The 20,413-nt window shown below is 46.4% G+C and overlaps 1 protein-coding gene across 1 annotated transcript in view; it reads right to left on the bottom strand.

Moving 5' to 3' along the window:
• The window catches only part of CACNA1B (calcium voltage-gated channel subunit alpha1 B), a 1,081,812-nt gene that overhangs the window by 560,319 nt on the left and 501,080 nt on the right, over positions 1-20,413 (bottom strand). The window contains exon 6 of the mRNA XM_078642008.1: positions 18,314-18,324. Coding sequence (XP_078498134.1) covers positions 18,314-18,324 — 11 coding nt within the window. The remainder of the gene's footprint in view (positions 1-18,313; positions 18,325-20,413) is intronic.

Genomic DNA, 20,413 nt, shown 5'->3' on the forward strand with positions numbered 1-20,413 from the left:
GGCTTCAGGCCTAACATGTGTAGGATGATTGTGGTAGTGGAAAATCTTCCATGTGACTGTCAACATAACGCTTTCTGACAAGTAAAAACTTCCCTTTAAACTATTCCTAAGTCACACCTATGTAGACCTTGTAACCCACATGATGTATGCTATTTAAAAATAAGGGAGGAGCTTGGCGGGCATCCGAGATGGCCGCGTGAGCACAGCGCTCCCCGGACCCCCGCCACTCCCGGCATGATATCCTGAACTTATCCTGACTTTTTACGAGGATTTGTATAGAGGACACTGGGCTGATTGCCCTGGACTTTTTGGAATTCGATTTGGACCCGGGGTTCCGGAGTTACGTCTGTTCGAACTTTCGGGCTCCACTCTCGAGGTACGCCCGGGACTGCGTGAGGCTCAGTGGCCGTCTTGAAGTTGAACAACAACGGCAGGGTGATTCGACCTGTGGGTCCCCCTCTTAAGTTTCGGTTTCGTTTCTGCCTCAGACTGAGACATCTGGCAGAGGAGCCTGGCCTGGGCTGCAGTCTGGGCACGGAACGGCTGTCGAGGCCTTTGACTAGCTTATTTTCCTATCTGTTGGCCCTTCTACTAGTGGTGCCCTAGCTGCGGTTCTTTGGTCCCGAGGCCCTACTTTCCTGTGGCCATTCCGTCCAGCCTGGTTAATCACCTGGTGACGCAGTTCTGATATGGCGGGCAGAGGGGACCGAGAGACTCGGAAGACCAAGACGCCCTTGCGTGGGGGCCCGGTCCAGTCTAACGTGATGGACCGCTACACCCATGCCAAGGGGTCCCCCGGAGCCGCCCTGCCCGGAGCCAGTAATGCTGATCTCACTGTGGACGCGTCAACGGAGCCTTCTTTGCAGGACATCATGGGCGCCATTTCTGCTATGAAGGAGACGATAGGCCAACAATATGAAGCTTTGGCCCAAAAAATCGACACCGTGGCCATTGATGTCAACTTGATTCGTGCTGACCTGTCGAAAACCAATGAGAAGGTGAAGTCACTGGATTTTAAGTCATCCAGTCTCACGGAGGACGTTTCGGAGATACAGACGGAGGTCGGCAACCTTCGCAGGGTGAACGACTTCATGACCCGGCGCTTGGAGGACTTTGAGAACAGGGCACGTCGCTGTAATGTACGCGTGGTCGGAGTTCCGGAGAATCCAGAACCTCACTCTGTTGATCTCCTTGTTGAGGACTTGATCCGGAACCACCTCTCTCCGTCTGGTCTGACGAAGTTTTTCGCTGTGGAACGTGCCCATCGTGTTCCGGTGGGCAAGGGTAAACCAGGTGCCCCGCCGAGGCCTATTGTTGCGAAACTTTTCCATTATAGGGATCGGGACGCTATCCTGCAAGCATCGCGTGTGAAGGGCCCGGTGGCCTTTGAGAATGCCACGGTGAACTTCTATCCGGACTTTTCTCAACAGGTCCAGAGACAGCGTATGGGCTTCCGTGATGTCAAGAAACGTCTCCGAGACATGGGGCTTCGCTACGCCATGCTTTTTCCGACCAGGCTGCGCGTTGAGTACAACGACCGAACCTTCTTCTTTGATCGGCCTGATTCTGTAAATGACTGGATGGACTCTCTGCCTGATCGATCTCCTGAGACTGAGTCCGCCGCCCACCCGGGTGGTGCTGAGGGTGGTGTGGAGAGCTGAACAATCCGCCTACGCCTGGGCCCTCGAATAGAGTAAACTCTCCAGGGATTTGATGCCTCAGTGCCTCTGCTGTTTGTGTATTCTCCTCATTATCTGTCTTACTCGGGGTGGCGGGTGGTCCGGAGCCTTTCCTCCTCCGGGGTTCTTTTTGTAGAATGGGGGTTCTTGGGCGACAGGCACACTGCATGTTGGGGTGGCTATTTAGCATTTTGCAGGGGTGCAGGGTGGGGGGTGTTTTCTTGATTGTTGGCGGGTGGGTGGTTGGGATGTTCGAAGTTTTTGTGTTATGTTTTCAAGGCGAATCAATCTGGCTTCTGCTCCTTTTTATGTCATGCTCATTGCGGGGGGGTTTCGGGGTTGCTGTGTGGGATGGGGGGTAGCGGGTTGAGGCTTGTTTCGTGGAATGTTAATGGTCTGGGAGATCGCATTAAGCGGAGTGTGGTGTTAAAATGTCTACGCCGTTTATCTCCCGATATTGTTTTCTTGCAGGAAACTGATTTGGTGGGCAATACTTGTCGTGCGATGAATAGATGGGGGTATCGCCTTGCTGCACATTCGGGGTTTACCACGGGTTCCAGGGGGGTGGGTATCCTTGTTCGGGCTTCCCTCCCCCTAGCTATTGATGATGTGATCCTTGATGTTCGGGGCGTTATGCTGTCCTCGTGGGTCGCTATGAAGGTCGTACCCTCTCCTTGTTTACTGTTTATGTGCCCCCCGGCCTACAGACTTCTACCTTTGCCGATTTGGGCCGTGTGTTGTTGGACCTTCCTGATAGTACTCTTTTTCTTGCAGGCGATTTTAATTCTGTGATCTCCGGTCTACAAGATCGCTACCCCCCTAGGGATACTCCTTTAGCCCAACAGTGGTTAGGTGGGTTTTTGGATACGTTTGGTTTGGTGGATTGCTGGAGGCTCCTGCATCCTACCCAGCTTCAATACACTTTCCATTCGGGGGCCCACGGGTGTCTGTCTAGACTGGATTATTTCCTGATGCCCGCGGCGCAGACGCCGGCGGTGCGTGAGATCAGACACCTCCCCCGGGGCATCTCCGATCATTCTCCGCTCTGGCTTTGTTTTGAGTTAGGGGTGGAGGCGGTGGGCCGAGTGGCGCCAATTAACCCCTGGTATATTGCCTCCCCTGAGACCCGAAACCTTTTGACTAAGTCTTTAGATGCTTACTTTTTGGACAACGAGGGGTCGGTTTCCTCGGCGGTATCCCTGTGGGAGGCCTTTAAAACAGTGATTCGTGGGCAGGCCCTTTCTCTAATTGCTGAATCCAAGAAGGCTAGGAATCGGGAGGTGGTGGACCTTGAGATAGAGATTGCTGAGAGGGAGGCCGACTTAGAGTCTGAGATCACCTCTGATAAACTCCACGCCCTGGGTCTGAAACAATTTGCTTATAAATCCTTGGTCACAGATGCGGCTAGACTGATGTTCCGGGAACAGCAGGGTCGTCTGTATGATGTGGGGGACAAAGCGGGTAAATTGTTGGCATGGTTGGATAAGAAAGAGAGAGCGAATCGTGTGGTGCCTGTGATTCAGTCGTCGAATGGTGTCGGAGTGACAGACCCGGTTGGAATAGTTGAATGTTTTGCTGAGTATTTTCGTGTGGTGTATACCCCTGTGTCTGGACGGGATGTGGCTGACTCTCGCCTTTTGTTGCGCGATATAGCTTTGCCCAGTGTTTCCGATCTGGACCGTGTCTCGTTGGAGTCCCCTTTTACTACGGATGAAATAGCGACTGCCATTCGTTCGCTCCGTTCGGGCAAGGCATTGGGCCCGAATGGGTTGCCAATTGAGCTGTACAAGCTACGCCCTGACAAGGTAGCGCCCTATCTTCGTGCCATGTTTTTGGAGTCCCGGGAACGGGGTATTCTCCCGTATGACCAGCGTCTTGCCACGATAGTCGTAATTCCCAAGGACGGGAAACCGCGGGACCTTTGTTCGTCTTATAGGCCCATTTCCCTGTTAAATGTTGAGCCTAAGGTCCTGGCTAAGCTCCTGGCAACCCGCCTGCTGACGGTCATTAGCGACTTGGTTCATCCGGATCAGTCCGGATTTATCCCGCATCGCAACACGGCTCTTAACCTACGTCGTCTTCACGGCGCTGTTGCGAGGGCGGGGCTTCTGCCGGAGCCGGCCATTTTGGCCTCGTTAGACGCCTCGATGGCTTTTGACACGGTTGAGTGGCCCTATCTTTGGGCAGCTCTCGAAAAATTTGGTTTTGGACCTGAATTTATTGGATGGGTGAAGTTGTTGTATGTGGAACCCTTAGCGCAAGTGGTGGTAAACGGTAGAGTTTCTGTCCCCTTTAGTCTTGGTAGAGGGACCCGTCAGGGTTGCCCCCTGTCTCCATTGCTTTTCGCGCTGGCCTTGGAACCGTTAGCTGCGTGGCTTCGATGGGAACCCTCCCTCAAAGGGATCCGTTGGTCACCGGACTTTGAAGACCGCGTCTCTCTTTATGCGGACGACATTCTTCTTTATCTGACATCCCCGCGTAAATCTTTGAACGTCTTATTTGATGTGCTTACTTCGTTCGGTGCTAACTCGGGCCTTGTTATTAATTGGGCTAAGTCCTGTGTGTATGTTCTCTCGGGTATTTTGCCCTCTTTGCCGGCCAGATTCCCTATCCGGGTGGTCCAGTCTGGCTTCAAGTATTTAGGGATTTTTATTACCCGGGATCCCTCCCTCCGGTTTGAGCGTAATCTCCTCCCCCCGCTTCTTAGATTGCGACAGGATGTGGCCCGTTGGCGTAAGCTGCCCCTGTCTCCTCTGGGTAGGGCTGCTCTCTTTAAAATGATGTCTTTGCCGCGGTTCCTCTACGCCCTTCAGAACTCTTTCGACGATGTTCCTGCTACTTATTTCAGAGAAATCGAGAGTCTGCAAAGACAATTGATTTGGGATGGGCGTCCACGTATAGCCCTTGCGAAACTTACTATCCCTTGGTACGACGGGGGCATGGCACTCCCCGACATCAAGAGGTACTACTGGGCAGCCCAGCTATCGGCCATTAACCATGCGATGTACTCGCCGGGTCGCGATCCGGCGTTTGAGATGGATAAGCTCCAGTTGCCGGGAGGGGACTTTAATAGAGCGCTATACTCCAGATCGGCCGGGCGCCATCTTGTGGGCCCGACCAGGGCAGCGGTCAACGTGTGGCGCGCAGCGAATGTGAGTTTGGGATGGGAGAATCGGCTGACGCTGGCGACTCCGCTTTATGCTTCTGAACGTTTGGGATATCTCTGGTCTTCTAAGGGCTTTGACCGCTGGGATGTGATTGGGATTTGTAAAGTGGGTGACGTTTGTGTGAATGGTCGCGTGAAATCATTCCAGGCCCTTAAGGCAGAATACGACTTGAGTGATAGAGAGTTTTTCCGGTATCTGCAAGTCCGACATGCCTTGGCCTCGGTTCTGACTCCTGATGTGGCCCTGCCCGAGTCTTCCCCCCTTGAAGATCGTATACTAGATGGACACTTGCCCGACAGCACCATCTCTCTCATCTACAAGAAGCTGATTCATAATCGCGCTGATTTGTTGGTCCGACTCCGAGAAATGTGGGTAGGTGATGGATTGGAACTAGATGACGAGGACTGGCAGTCGGCACTCTCCTCCCCGAAGGAGGTCGCCATTCCCGCCCGTCTTCGTTTGGTACAACTTAAGATCCTCCACCGGGTGTATGTGACTGGTCCGCGTCTGGTCGTGATGGGTTTTTCCCCGGATGGCTTGTGTAAGCGTGGCTGTGGGATGAGCGCTACCTTTATGCACATACTTTGGGAGTGCCCTGTGGTGGCAGCTTATTGGGTGGATGTGCTTGCGTTGATGACTGTGGTGACTGGTGTTGACCTGCGGCCTGAGGCCCGTCGATGTCTGCTGAATGTGTGGGAACCCTCCGATTACTCTGTGGCCCAGACTAGATGGGCGACCCTGGGTTACATGGTCGCGAAGCGTGACATTGCGCAACTCTGGGGCGCATCCCGACCTCCTGATGTTTCAGTGTGGGAGGACAACATGGACTGGTCCATGTTCCGTGAGAAGACAGTCTACGTGGCTCGGGGCAGGCCGGGGGCGTGGACGAAAATTTGGGGTCAATGGAATGCGTACCGTGGAGAAATTTGTACCCCTCCCTTGGTTGCCACCTCCGATGTTACCCTGTCTCCTTAGGCTGACGTTCCCGAAATTTTTCGCTCTGTTCTAGGATTTTCCTGTCCTCCCTGCTCCCCCCCCCCTCACGGCCTTCCCGACTCTCATTGATGTATTTTTGTTCTCCTGTTTCGTGACCTCCCCCTCTGCTATTTGGGCTGACTTGATTATTGCACTCGCCTTATGTTTGTGTTGGTTATTTTCATGTTTTATATAGAAAATTGTTGTATCCTGTTCTATGTCTGTAGCAATTTCGTTCTACGATTTGGCCTGACCTAGGAAATGATTGTTTATTTCATGTGTCGTACTATGCGACTTAGCGGCCAGCCTGTGTGGTTGTGGGCCCATCTATGTAATTTTATGTGATTGCTCAATAAAAGTTTTTAACCAAAAAAAATAAATAAATAAATAAGACATGTACAAATTTAAAGTTAATATTTCCTTAGAGTGACTAGCACTCAAAAGCTATTTTCACTGTAGGAAGTCTGGCTGGCCCATGAGGAAACATGGAGAAGCAATATAAAATAACAATGTAGCTATCTCTGGTTATGGATCGGCTAGAAAAATGATTAAACAACTATTTTAATAATTATTAAAACCCAAACTCAATGGTGAAGTGAGACTTTTTTTTATAAATATTGAAGAAAAGTAACTTTTAGAAATTCACCTTTTCTCTTTCATTAGCCCTCCGACAGAAGTCCAGATGAGGTTTTAAAACTGCTCCTAGAGCTGAGAAAAGGCCTGGGTGTGGGGAGGTGATTTTTTCCTCTGGCGGGAAGAAGAGTTGGGGTAAGTTAATTTACTTTAAAAAGGTTTCCTCTGTCACAAGCAAATATTAGCTGCCACCAGGACAGACTTCTCTGTTTGTCCTCCCAGTCAGGCAGGCACCAAACCATGTGGGAGAGCTTCCCCAGAACTGGTTTCAAGTAGCCACAAAGGAGTGGCTGCTCACTTTTCTGGCCACGCCTCTGGGTGGGCATACAAACTCTGAAAAAGAGGAAAAGGATTTCTCCATCTTGGATTTTGAACTAGGATGAACCTGGTTTGTGTATCCAACCTGCGCACCATTGCGGTTGGCCTCAAATCACACCTAGGTCCCGGTCTGCTATGACTCCAGATTATCATTATTCCTTTGTGCTTTTTTAGCTCTATTCTTACTTAAAACTTTTAAAAATCGTAACTTTGGTTCCCCTTTTGGATTTTTGCCTTTTTTGTGTCATTTTGCTTATTAAAGTTTACTCAATTTTTTAGATTTGATTGGAAATGTTTTTTTCTTTGGCATTTTGACTTTATGACTATTTTAGTACTGCTTTCTACTGTATCCATTGCCCTACGTTAAGCCTGTCTGCTCTGTGCCTTTGCTACAAGGATGCTGAGCTCAGGTTAATTTAGTGAAACTAAGGGTTCACCCTAACAACGGTTGTATGTATATGTATGTATGTATAAATGATTTTGTAGCGCGCACTGTTACTGGGGAGTATCCTGGCGCGGTGGGAAAGGAAAAGAAGGATAAGCAAGGATCAAATTTATGAACTGCGTTGAGGTACTGGAAGCCAGTGAAGGCTGGAAATATGAGACCGAACACTCTTCCATCTAGGAACGTTAAAAAGAAGACGGACCGCGGCATTCTGAATGACCAGCAAACGGTTGGTCAAATAGGCTGGAATGCCGCTGAACAGGGAGTTCGCATAGTCCAGCCTTGCTAGAATGAGTGCTCAGGCGACAGTCTCCCTCGCCTCTCTAGGTAGTAGTGGAAAAAATTTCCTGAGCATTCTCAAGGTAGCAAAACACGTTCCAGTCAATTTTTTAATATGGTTCTCAAATTTTAGGTCCTCTCCAAACCAGATCCCAAGGTTTTTTGCAGGGCCACCCATCTCCTTAGGACATGGAACATTCGGGGGCCACAGTGAACTTTTAAAACTAGGAGGGAAAGACCCGTAAAAGAGGACCTCCGATTTGTCCTCATTACATTTTAATTGGGCCAGAGTTAACCAACGGAAAACTGAGGATAGGCAGAGATGGACCTTTGCTATATCCAGATGATCGTCAGGCCAGGTGAAAAGTAACTGCGTATCATCCGCATATCTTATAATCTTAGCCCCGTACTGTTCCGCAAGACACACCAAAGGGGTGATATAAATGTTGAACAGTAGGGGGCTAAGAGTGGATCCCTGTGGAACCCCCGTAAGGAGTGGTTTTGGACTAGAGGCATGAGGCGGCATCCAGACCTGTTGTGTCCTACCCGAAAGAAATGAGGACACCCAGGCCAGGACATTGCCGCCAATGCCGATAGTCGACAACCTGGCGGTGAGGAGCGCATGGGGGACGGTATCGAAGGCGGCAGAGAGATCCAATAAGATCAGGACTGCTCTGCCGCCCCCGTCCAGGCACTCCCGAATCGACTCCGTCATCTCTACCAGTGCCGTTTCAGTGCTATATGCAGCTCTGAAGCCTGATTGGGCTGGGTGCAGGGCATTGGAGGACTCTACAAATCTTTCTAATTGTCGGAAGACTATTTTCTCACAGATTTTTGTCAGGGCAGGGAGAAGAGAAATAGGCCGGTAGTTACCGGGAACCGTGGCATCAAGGCCTGGTTTCTTCAGAAGCGGCAAAAGCTTAGCCTGTTTCCATTCAGCAGGGACCACTGCCGAAGAGAGAGAGAGGTTCACAATCTGGGTAACATCACCACAGACAATGCTAGCCACTTCTGACAGAACCCGAGCCGGGCACGGATCGGCGGGAGAGCCTGATTTAAGGCATTCAAGAAGAGGCAAAACATCACACTCTGCTACCAGCGCAAAATTAGTGAACTGTTGGGTATCACAGGGATGAGACCTAATAGAGATATTCATCCCTGAGTCCCCAATTGGTAACGCAGAGGTAAGGTCCTGCTGGATCTTAGCTATCTTGTCTATAAAAACTTCACACCATTCCCCAGAAGATGGAAGAGTGGTGGTTTCTGCCACAGGGGACACGAAACTTTTAACGATAGAGAAGATTTCTCTACTGTTATTTTCCGCTTTGGCTATTCTCCCTGCATAGTAGAGTCCTTTTGGCAGTTTTAATGGCGGCATAATATTTCTTTTGGGCAGTGCGCAAGGCGGCCTTAGCATCAGAACTATACTCGCGCCTCCAGACTCGCTCCAATTTTTTTTTGATTATTGCTTGAGTTTGGCAGTAGCCTCTGAATAACCTTCCCTGCCATATATGCAATGCCCAATTGGTGACAAAGTTCAGGTTGAAACTCAAGACCTACCTGTTCCCATCTGTAACCAGTTTTCCAACATTCTGCATATTTATCAGCTTGTGCTCTTACAGTTTTCATTGTCTAATTTTTCACCACCACCCTCGTATCTTATAATGTTTTAGTTGTTATGTATCATCCTAATTACAACGTTCACCTTATTTCCTCTGGGCCTAGAAGCAAGTTATGTCTGCACTGTGTTCATAACAAGTAAAATGAGCATAGGCATACACATAGACGTACATCATGAAAATATCAGTGACACACAATACTACGTCAATATCACAGTCACATAATGTTATCATGATAATACAGATACATAACACTCCAATAACATGGTGATGCACCGTTACATCGCAACTTTTACAACGGGAGGCTTTTACAACGGAACTTTTACAACGCAGGATCCATTACATCGGATGCCATTACAACGCATGGCATTACATAGCAGATGCTATTACAACGCATGGCATTACATCGTAAGTATAGGTAAGTATTTAATTTTTTTTAATTTTATTAATATTAATTATAATTAAATATATTTATTTATGTTTTTTAATATTATTAATTTATTATTTATTATATTAATTAAAGTAATTTTTAAAATAAGTACAGGTGTACAGGGGTGTTTTTAGGTTTCAGGGTAGGGTTTGGGTTTTGGGGTACAGGGGTGTTTTTAGGTTTCAGGGTAGGGTTTGGGTTTTGGGGTACAGGGGTGTTTTTAGGTTTCAGGGTAGGGTTTGGGTTTTGGGGTACAGGGGTGTTTTTAGGTTTCAGGGCAGGGTTTGGGTTTTGGGGTACAGGGGTGTTTTTAGGTTTCAGGGCAGGGTTTGGGTTTTGGGGTACAGGGGTGTTTTTAGGTTTCAGGGCAGGGTTTGGGTTTTGGGGTACAGGGGTGTTTTTAGGTTTCAGGGTAGGGTTTGGGTTTTGGGGTACAGGGGTGTTTTTAGGTTTCAGGGCAGGGTTTGGGTTTTGGGGTACAGGGGTGTTTTTAGGTTTCAGGGCAGGGTTTGGGTTTTGGGGTACAGGGGTGTTTTTAGGTTTCAGGGCAGGGTTTGGGTTTTGGGGTACAGGGGTGTTTTTAGGTTTCAGGGCAGGGTTTGGGTTTTGGGGTACAGGGGTGTTTTTAGGTTTCAGGGTAGGGTTTGGGTTTTGGGGTACAGGGGTGTTTTTAGGTTTCAGGGCAGGGTTTGGGTTTTGGGGTACAGGGGTGTTTTTAGGTTTCAGGGTAGGGTTTGGGTTTTGGGGTACAGGGGTGTTTTAGGGTTCAGGGTTGGGTTTGTGCTTAGGGCTAATTAAATTATATTTACCATTTATAAATTAATTAAAATATATTTATTAAATTAAATTAATTATATTATATTAATTACATTTTTTAATTAAATTAATTAAATTAAATAAAATATTTTAATTTATTTATTTTAATTATAATTTTTAAAAATATTTAAATTAAATTAATTTCATTATATTAATTAATTAAAATTAATTAAAAATTTTAATAAAATTAAATTAAATAAATAGATTTAAATTTATTAAATTAAATTAATTACTATTTTAAAATGTATTTTAATTAAATTAATTAAATTAAATTAATTAAATTAACTTAGTTACATTTTTTTTAAAAAGATATACTTACCTATACTTACGATGTAATGCCATGCGTTGTAATAGCATCTGCTATGTAATGCCATGCGTTGTAATGGCATCCGATGTAATGGATCCTGCGTTGTAAAAATTCCGATGTAACGGAATGCGTTGTAAAAAACCGCGTTGTAGTGACACCAATCCCAATAACATAGATACACAATGCCTTGATAATACCACGAGCACACATACATTATTATTACAGACAAGCAACATTGTAATGTCCAAGCAACAATATAAAAATATCATGACACTAACAGACACACTATACTGTTATAACAATCACCTATTATTGGGATTGATAATATCACAGACAGTGGGCCTGATTCTGATGCGGTTAGGAAGGCCTCCTAATTGCATTTGCTCCTCCCAAATAGGATGGTGAACGTGTCTTTCTGACCGAGGGCCTAATTATGATGCGATTAGGAACATATGCTCCATTGAAGTCAATGAGAGTCCAACCAATTCGTATCGGGAAGCATCCGGATGCATCGTACTCCATCGGTCAGACTCTCCCGATCCGAGTGGGTCGGAAACAATTTCCAAACCGAATGGGTCGGAAAGCTTTCCAAACCGCATCAGAATCTGCCCCATAATAACATATAACACAACACCCTGACAATGTCACTGTGACACAAACCTAAGGTAATATCACAAGGCTATGGTAATATCACATACACAATAAACCAGATTAATATCAAAGTCACACAATACTATGACAAAACCATAAGAGAGCAATGCTATGATAATATCACAAACACACGACACATGATAATCTCACTGGCACTCAACACATCGAACATATCAGAAGCACAGTTGGAATAATACACCATATTCCATCACACTAGTTAAAAAGCTCCTACTGGAAATCAGGGCACTCTAAGGTGCAGGACAAAGGCTATTTATGAGTCTTTAACACATTATGCTGGAAGTATCAAAGTTTCTGAGTGGTATAAAAGACCGCTGTGTGCATATGCATTAAATCACACCCACAGAGGACCAACCTCATTGTGTGCACTGTTCCAGTGCCATCCATGGCAACACTCATTTTGCACCCTCCACGTACATTATCGTATAGAAACCATTGTCTGTTCAATAGTAAATCTTTGTCCCACTTAGACATTCCCTGTACACACATTTAGTACTTGTCACAGTGTTCAAAGCAGAATAGTGTATGTGCTTAATTCCTATCTATTAATCGTCATATATCATCGCCCCTTTAATAGTAGAACTGTTATTGCGCACTTGTCCTAGTGTTAACCTATGTATTATGCCATTCGGATCACAGATCTTTCATGATAGAATCGTCAAGATGTACACTTCCCCTGGGGTTATATATGTATCACACTCCATCCATGATGATGCAGGCACAGTTACAACCTCACATGTGAGCTATATATAACGAGTGTATATGTATTATAATAGTTGTATTCTTTAGATACCTAGCCCAGAGGAAACTACATTTTGAGATTTTTAATAACTTTGCCATGGTTTGGCAGATCTGAACAAAATGGGGCAGATTCCTGGTCTCTCAACTAATGTTCTTTTTATTTTTATTTCAGGAAGCTTATTCAAGAGTGGGTCAAGTGAGTGGGCACAATCTAAAAAGAGATTTCTCATTTTAATGTAAATACTAATTTCCATATAAATGTCTTTTCTCTGGTATAACAAACATTGTTCAACAGAATTACACCAAACTTGGCAGGAATGTGAATCTTCACTCAGACTACATCCATTATGTGGTGTAAATTGTTCAGTAGTGTTTAAGCCATTTGCATTACAAACAGGTATTGAGTAGCCTTCAAAAGATTTACAAAAGATTCACGCAAAAGAGCATCCAAATGAACCTGGAACCGGAATGTATTTTCGAGATAAACATTTTACTTTGTCTGCCATTTTCTGCTGTCATGTGATGTTCATAAACTAATGTGAAGTTTGCGAACATCATTGTAGAAAAAATGGCGATGGCCACAGAAAGAAGGGTGAGCTTAAGCCCCACCTTACGTGAACGCTGGGGTTCACCTCAGGAAAGGGGAACAAGGGAACCCTACTCCCTGGGAGCCTGGGTGTAGAGATTAAGAAGGAAAACAACGGCTCCTGTGGGATAATACAAAAAGATTCTTGGTAGAAATGGTGCGCAATGGCAATATAGGGGGTGGACTGGGTGTCAAAAAAAGAAGCTGTCTACACACGTGTCTGATATAATATTTCATTGCATTGCTTATATAGACATAAGAAAAACTTAATACAATATACATACAAAAATATAGATAAATAAACAGGTGTTTTTAGTGTCCCAGTGAAATATATCAACGAACCTACGCTAGTCTAGTGACATTACTGTGGCATATACAAAGGCGGTTTGCACATTTTACATTTGTTACATCAAAGAAAAGGCGACCATGTAATGTATGTATCATTTGGTCAACAACAATTTGGAAAATAGGAAACTGCTGTATTGTGGTCTGCCTCTTTGTACTGTCGACGGCGTTTCGACTCTTTGGGGATGTAGGGTCTCCTCAGGACTAAACACTGTAGGCACACCTGAAGATGGCCTTTCCTGCTACTGAGAAATATGGTGGCACCGTGATACTGAAGAGACCCTACATCCCCAAAGGGTCGAAACGCAGTTGACAGTACAAAAACTGCACAATACAGCAGTTTCCTATTGTCCAAATTGTTGTTGACTAAATGATACATACATTACATGGTCGCCTCTTCTTTGATGTAACAAATGAAAAATAGAAACCGCCTTTGTATATGCCACAGTAATGTCACTAGAGTAGCGTAGGTTCGTTGATATATTTCACTGGGACACTAAAAACACCTGTTTATTTATGTATATTTTTGTATGTATACTGTATTAAGTTTTCTTATGTCTATATAAACAATGGAATGAACTATTATATCAGCCACGTGTGTAGACAGCTTCTTTTTTTTTTTATACCCAGTCCACCCCCTATATTGCCGTTGCGCACCATTTCTGCCAAGAATCTTTTTGTATTATCCCACAGGAGCCGGGGTTAACCTCAGAGTAGACTAGGCTCCGCTACTAAGGCGGAGGAGCGTCGGCCCACAAGTACTCCTCTCTAGGGGTGGGGCAGGCTGGACTGCCCACAGGGGGGAGGAGTGGTTGGGGCACTCTCTAAGTGTGCATGATGGTTTGGCGGCCGTCTTGGGCCGGCTAAAACAGTCATGCGCACCTAGTAGGTTCTCCACCGGGCTGTGTTGCACCGCCTGGGTGGAGAACATGCCCAGGCTTCTAGTCCCCATCTGTGCGCCGAACCACAGCGCTCAGACCAATCACGATGCTGCTATCAACAGCATTGTGATTGGCTAGGGGAGTCTAGAAGCCTGGGTGCTTCTTGCTCCTGCTTCCTGGTCGACAAAGAAGAGGATGGAGGTGAAGCGGCGGCCGCCAGGTAAGTTTTTTTTTCCTTTTCTTTTTTCCTAACCTGCTACCCCACCACTACTGCCTAGCCGCTACTGCCTCAGGGGGTGGAAATTATCGTTTTTCCAATGAAAAACATTTAGCTAGCGAGTTTTCAAACATTATTAAGTTGCAAATTTTTTTCTTTGGAAGCAAATTTAGAATGTGAGATGGGATGGATGACTGTGGTTTTTGCCCTACATACCTAAACGGGGTCTACCAAGGCCCCAGTTTTACCTACATCCTGGGTCCTGCTGTTTTTCCCCGAACCATGGGGTACTTGAACAAACCGTTACAGCAAGAAGCCAAAGAAAACATTTTGTAATTGTTTAAATATGGCAAATCTACATGAAATCGTAAAAAACAAATTATGTCCACTTAAGTTTGCTCTTGGAAAGGTCCATGCAGAGTCATCAGAAGGGAAGGGGTTATAAAGTGGTCCTAAATGGTGCATTTTCCATTGAAATTCCCACAAGAGATTATTATCAAGTCAGAACGCAAAAAAACAACACCGGGGGAGTATGCACAGTAGATGCTCGAGGCAAGGAATGCAGAGTATGCCCGAAGGCCATGGTATGTAGTCAGAGAGTGGCCAGAGGTAGTGTCCAGCTGATAGAGAGGCTGGGTGAGTGGGTGCAGATCCAGGTGGGTGGGCTCACTATGTGCTGGTTACACACCGGGCGCGCCCAGTACCTGGCGAGTACTGGGCATTCATTACAATGGAGCAACCCTGTACTCTGGGAACCCCTATAACAAGTGAAACTTCAAAGGGCTCTGTCAGAAACATTCACTCCTAATAGCACTCGGAGGTCAGTGCTTAACGTTCTCTGTATCGAATGCATCTGAGAAATTAATCATAGTTTCATAATTTGCAGCACACTATAATATGTGCAATACATCATCAGGTTGGCCGCCATATGTAATTTATAATAAGATAGATCCGCAAACGGATAGGTGTAATTAAGGTACATGAACAAGAAGGGTTTACTGAATCGAAAAGAGAGAGTGTGACGTGACATGGAGCTGCTAGCGCCAGCCAATCACCTTTCTCATGGCTGATGGACATCAGGGGTGTCGCTTCCGAGAGGGGAGGGGTTGTTGACTTTGCATTCTTGACTGGTTTCCTATCTCTCTGTTGGTTTTTATTTCTGTGATCAAAGAATGAAAGACGAAATGGTACCTTTGATGTAATTAAGAGATAGAAACAGAGGTGCCCGTCTGGATGAATTTCAAAATGTGAAACCATATAACCTGTAATCAGTACTGGCTTCCCTGACTGTCCAAATTGTGTGATCCTAGGCAAAAACTTTATTTCACATAGCCTCCTTTTTCTTTATTAACCCGTTAAGTGCTGCCGTCGGCCGTTCGGAGCACTGCCTGGCTGGTGCTGTGCACGTTCAAAGGCCGACGCAGCCCCGCCCGTTTTTTAAAACGGTTGCACTGCCGCGAACAAACGGCCGCGGTTAACACATATAAGCACACTTTTGAATAATTGAGTTCAGGACGTGCGCTGCACAAGCATCTCTTATATTTGGATTTAGTAGACTGCAATGTTGCTAAATCTACAATAAGAATGTAGGTTGCATTTAGGGTTTACATAAGTCGATTGCCTGTCAGTTTGCTAATGGTATGGTTGTTTGGGATTGAGCCATGAATGTTTCTAAAAATTATCACTTTAAATAAATCTCTGTCTATGTAGTGTAAGAATCTGATGTACTAATGTCATTAAGGTGAAACCCTTTGTATGTTACAGAAAGACACTTTTTGAATTTTGAAGAGAATGTATCATATTTTTATAATATGTTTGCTGCACGATAAACATGCACACATTTTCATGGCTCTGCTTGTGCACAGACTCTTAGAGCCAAGCCAGACCTATGGCTCAGCTCAGCTCTAGCTCGGATCACCCTATTAATGTTAGTGCTGTCAATCCTCTATTTGCGACTCGGGCTTAGTGCATGTGGCCGTCAGTCACTTGATAAAATGATTTGTAAAAGCTCAGGGCTTGAAACATGGAGCCATGCCCACATGCACTGATTTGACAACTCTATCATCAAGGCTTCCTGTAGCAGAGACGAAAAAGAATGCGTGCAGTGAAAATACATTTAAAATAAGTGTTCCCAAGACAGAGACTCCAGAATTTACAGGGAGAATTACTAGGCCCACATGGGACAGTCAGAGGTGTAGATTCAGCAGGGATGTTTGGAGTGACACCCCTTAAATTCTTTCTTGATTTAGTAGTTATGTTTGGGGGCCCTGGGGCATGTCTGCTAACGATGGGTCGCCTTTACTTGCTCTCCTTTAATTAAGAGAATTTAAATTCCTCATTTTTTTGGATCAGATCTTTAAAAAAAATATAGTGACTTGTATAAGAAAAAATTTAGTAAATCCGCACCCACAGAAGTACTCTTTGAATGGGTGCAAATGCACTACTTTTTGTCATTCACAGACATTGGCAGTAGTAGGCTTGGAAAGCTGCACCAGTCTAAAGTTTCCAGCCGTACTAGTGGCAATCAAACAGCCAAAAGGTGGTGGGATTGAAATAGTCTAACCAGTGGCAATCACTCTGGGTAACATTCCAACCCATTGTTATCCACCCACTGTGCCACTGTAGAGAGACGCCCACTCAATGCAAACCAGAACTGACCCTGTTATTCATGCAAACAGTCCATCGCAAACCTTGGCCACTGCACCCCACCCTGCAGCCCACTGCTTGTTTAGTTGGGAAAATTGAGATTCACGCCTTACGAACCTCTCTGGCTAAGCTACGCCCTTGCTCAGCATGTACAGGATGAGGGGTGAGAGCCCGCAGTACATGACTAAAGGCTCCGCCCTGCACCCACTAGATGAAGGCAGGGCAAATGGTGCAGGAAATGGTTAAACATGGGTGCATTACCCTGTACCTAGGCCTCCTCTGCATCCACACTGTGGTGAGGGGAAGTAGGCAATACTAGGGAAAAGGCATGCCTTGCACCCAGTACTTGCTGCAGACAAGTATACGTTGTCTCTGGCACTAGAGCACTGGCTGCAGGGTGTGGTTCAGCACTGGTCTCTGCTGAGCACCCTTGGCCGTGACGGTGACTGAAGGACGAGTGTTCTGCTGCAGATTCCTTCTTCAATATTCCCTTTCTTTATCAAGTGGGTCAAAGCATATTTTTTTTTTAAAACTAAACAACACCCAAATGCGAGGTCATGAGCAATGCTCCCGGGAGCACTGTTGGTGCATCGATTGCCATGATTCCTCAATTTCAATGTCTTGTAGGTTTTGTCTCATATCCAAGACCTTCTTCAACGTGATGTACACGCTTATAAGAAGCAAGCTCTTGAACAGGCGCTTTAACACTATCAATAGTGCTGCGGGATAATAGTCCGGGGCCGGGGTATTCACCTCTGCCCTCCATGGTTAGATCTAATCCTGGGAGGAACAGTACTCTGCGCTCGCGGAGTCTGCGGAGTTTGTGCAACTACGCACTACGCGAATTGCACGTAGCACAGTGCAAAAGCGCGTAACGGGCATTTTTTGCTCGCTCGCGGTCCTCAACGTCAAGTTGGCGACCGCGAGCAAGCAAAATCACCATCCCGGGGAGACTTTTTCCTCGTTCGCGATCAGGAACATCAAGTTGCCGCGCTCGCGATCGGCAACATGATGTTGATGATCGCGACCGTAGAAAATGAACCTCCCGGCAAGATTCTCGACGAGGGGAGGTCAGGTTTATCATTGCGAGTGGTCGCGTATGCTCGCGAACGCTTGCGATGAGAAATTACCAGTCCGCGTTGATAAAGCTGCCGCTCGAGTACAAATCAACTCGAGCGGCAGAAAACGACCGATTGCACTGTGCAAGATGCCGTTTGCAATGATTGCACAGTGCTGACAAGCATCCGGCACTGTGCAATCAGTGCGAACAGCATGTACCCTACCGCACTACGCAGTTCGCGTAGCTACGCAAGCGTGCGTAGTGCGAAGTGCACTTCGCATAGGTAAGCAAAGCGCTACTACGCGCACTACGCAGGGTTAGTAAGATCGCTACACTACTGTCTTACAGCACCACTATGACGCACCAGGCGCTACATGACTATCAATACTGCAGCAGGACAATAATAGAGAGCCCAGAGTTTTGACGGGCCCTTTGCACTCCACGGCAAGACCGCTACACGTTCTTACAGCGCCTCTGTGACGCAGTAGGCGCTATATGACTATCAATACTGCTGCGAGGCAATCGTACCGAGCACGGGGTATTGTCTGTCTCTTTGCACTCCACGGTAAGACCGCTGCACCACTGCCTTGCAGCGCCTCTGTGGCGCACCTGTGCATACATCCAGATGACGCGAGAGTTCCCATGGCTTCTGCCATGTTCAGTCCCTCCGAGTCTCTCAGACCCCGGTGCGGGCTCGCCTGCACATTATTCGGTGCACTTCAGGGCTCCGCATTCATGATCCCATCTGTCCCAGAATCCTCTGCTCCGCTCCATCCCTTGACACATGTCCTCCCAGCCACGCCCGCAGAGGCTCGGCGGATTCTCACTCCGCACCCCCCTGGCCCCTCATCTGGGTCACCGAGGCTTCCGAGCGCAGGCCGGGGGTGCTCCACCGAGGCATGAGACGCCATAATGGAGAACAAATAAAGAGTCCCCCTGAAGGAGCGCCCGCCGAGGCCCCGTTAATGAGCCCGGTCCAGTTAGCGCGCCTGGTCTTTGTTATGAGATAATCCGTCACAAAGAGGGCCCGGCAGGACCAAATGCACTATTAGCCCCGGAGCCGCGGCGAGCGAGCAGGGAAGAGCCCTGGCTGGACGGAGGCGGGAAGAGGAGCGAGGAATGAGGACAGAGATGGGGGCAGGGAGGCAAGCAGGACCCGCACACAACGGCTGGATGACAAGCAGGCATCTCACTGCCTGCCCACGGTCCACTGCTTCCTTCTGGGCAGGGGCAGAACATGTCTACAGCACGGATGTTACAGTGAAAGACGATTCTGTGCAGATTTCAAAAGCGTGCTGTACATTTTGAATGTTTTGAAAATGTCCAGGGGCGTAGGAGACACTAAAATTCTGGGGGGGACAGGGACAACCTTGTGGAATTTCCAGTGACCCTCTACAAATCACCGCCCATTAAACAAATACAATCGCATACTTTCGAAGTGAAATATTGAGAAAAGCATGCATGTTGTCACATGTATGCTTTATTGTTATTTACATTCATATAGTAATCAGACCAAATGTTAAAAAAATGTATATGAATCTTGCATCTTTATGCACTAAGCAAACAAAGGTCGCTGACTTAGGTTGGGGGCGTCATGTTTGCAAGTGCCTTATTTATTTATTTATTTTTGCAGAGTTTTATAAAGCGCGAACTAGACCCGAACCGAATCAGGTATCAGAGCGCTTTACATAGTACCAGTTACGTTACATGAGGACACATTCATTTTAGGCACGGGGAGATTAAGTGATTTGCCCAAAATCACAGGAGGTTTTGGCGTCGTTACCGAGACTCGAACCCAGATCCCCAGGTCCGAGGTTGAGCACCCTAGCCATTAGGCCAACTCCTCTCCACTTATGGTTTGAAAAGTACCTGCTTCTGTATTCCAGGACTCCAGCAATTTTAAGGCAACAATACAAATGTGAAGATAACTTTGGTGATTAATGTTCTTTATTGAGAGAGATCGGAGGTTTGTCTAGTGGTAGTTTTGACGCTTGGTAAGGTAGCCACAGTGGGGTAACATGCCTGCCGCAAAGAATGTGTACCACGCAGATCACAAAATGCATATCATGTAAATAGGTCAGTGAGTTACTGCTTTTGTCTGAGAGATTCTTTTGGTATTTGCAGTTTATAAGTTAAAATCCTAACATTGAACAGTGAGCTATTAAACATCATCAAAGAGCTGCATGAAAACTTCATGGTATAGATTAGAACGTTATGATTTTTCCCCAGTCTTTCATTATCCTAATGTTGGAAAATGGGTTCATTAGGATATAAATCAATTCTGATTATTAAAGAGAACCCCCCAACCATGGTGTTATGTTTTAAATTCTGAGTTTGTGCTTCTTTAGTGTTGCAAAGCCATCATGTGCCCTGGGCACTCCCCAGTGTTTTGCTGACTGGTACTGGTGGTGCCTTACTCTGACTGACGCTGGCCTCTGCCTGAAGAGGCACAGGGCCAGTGCTATTCTGAAAGAGACACTTAAAAATACTGTGAAAACACCTACATACACTAGGGTGCACTATGGGTCAGGGTACCCCTATGATTGGCATGACCTCTCCTATAAGGCCCTAGTACATAATAGGGCAGGGGGATTACAACT

The sequence above is a fragment of the Lissotriton helveticus genome, chromosome 5_1 (genome assembly GCF_964261635.1).
Source record: "Lissotriton helveticus chromosome 5_1, aLisHel1.1, whole genome shotgun sequence".
Lineage (NCBI taxonomy): Eukaryota > Metazoa > Chordata > Amphibia > Caudata > Salamandridae > Lissotriton > Lissotriton helveticus.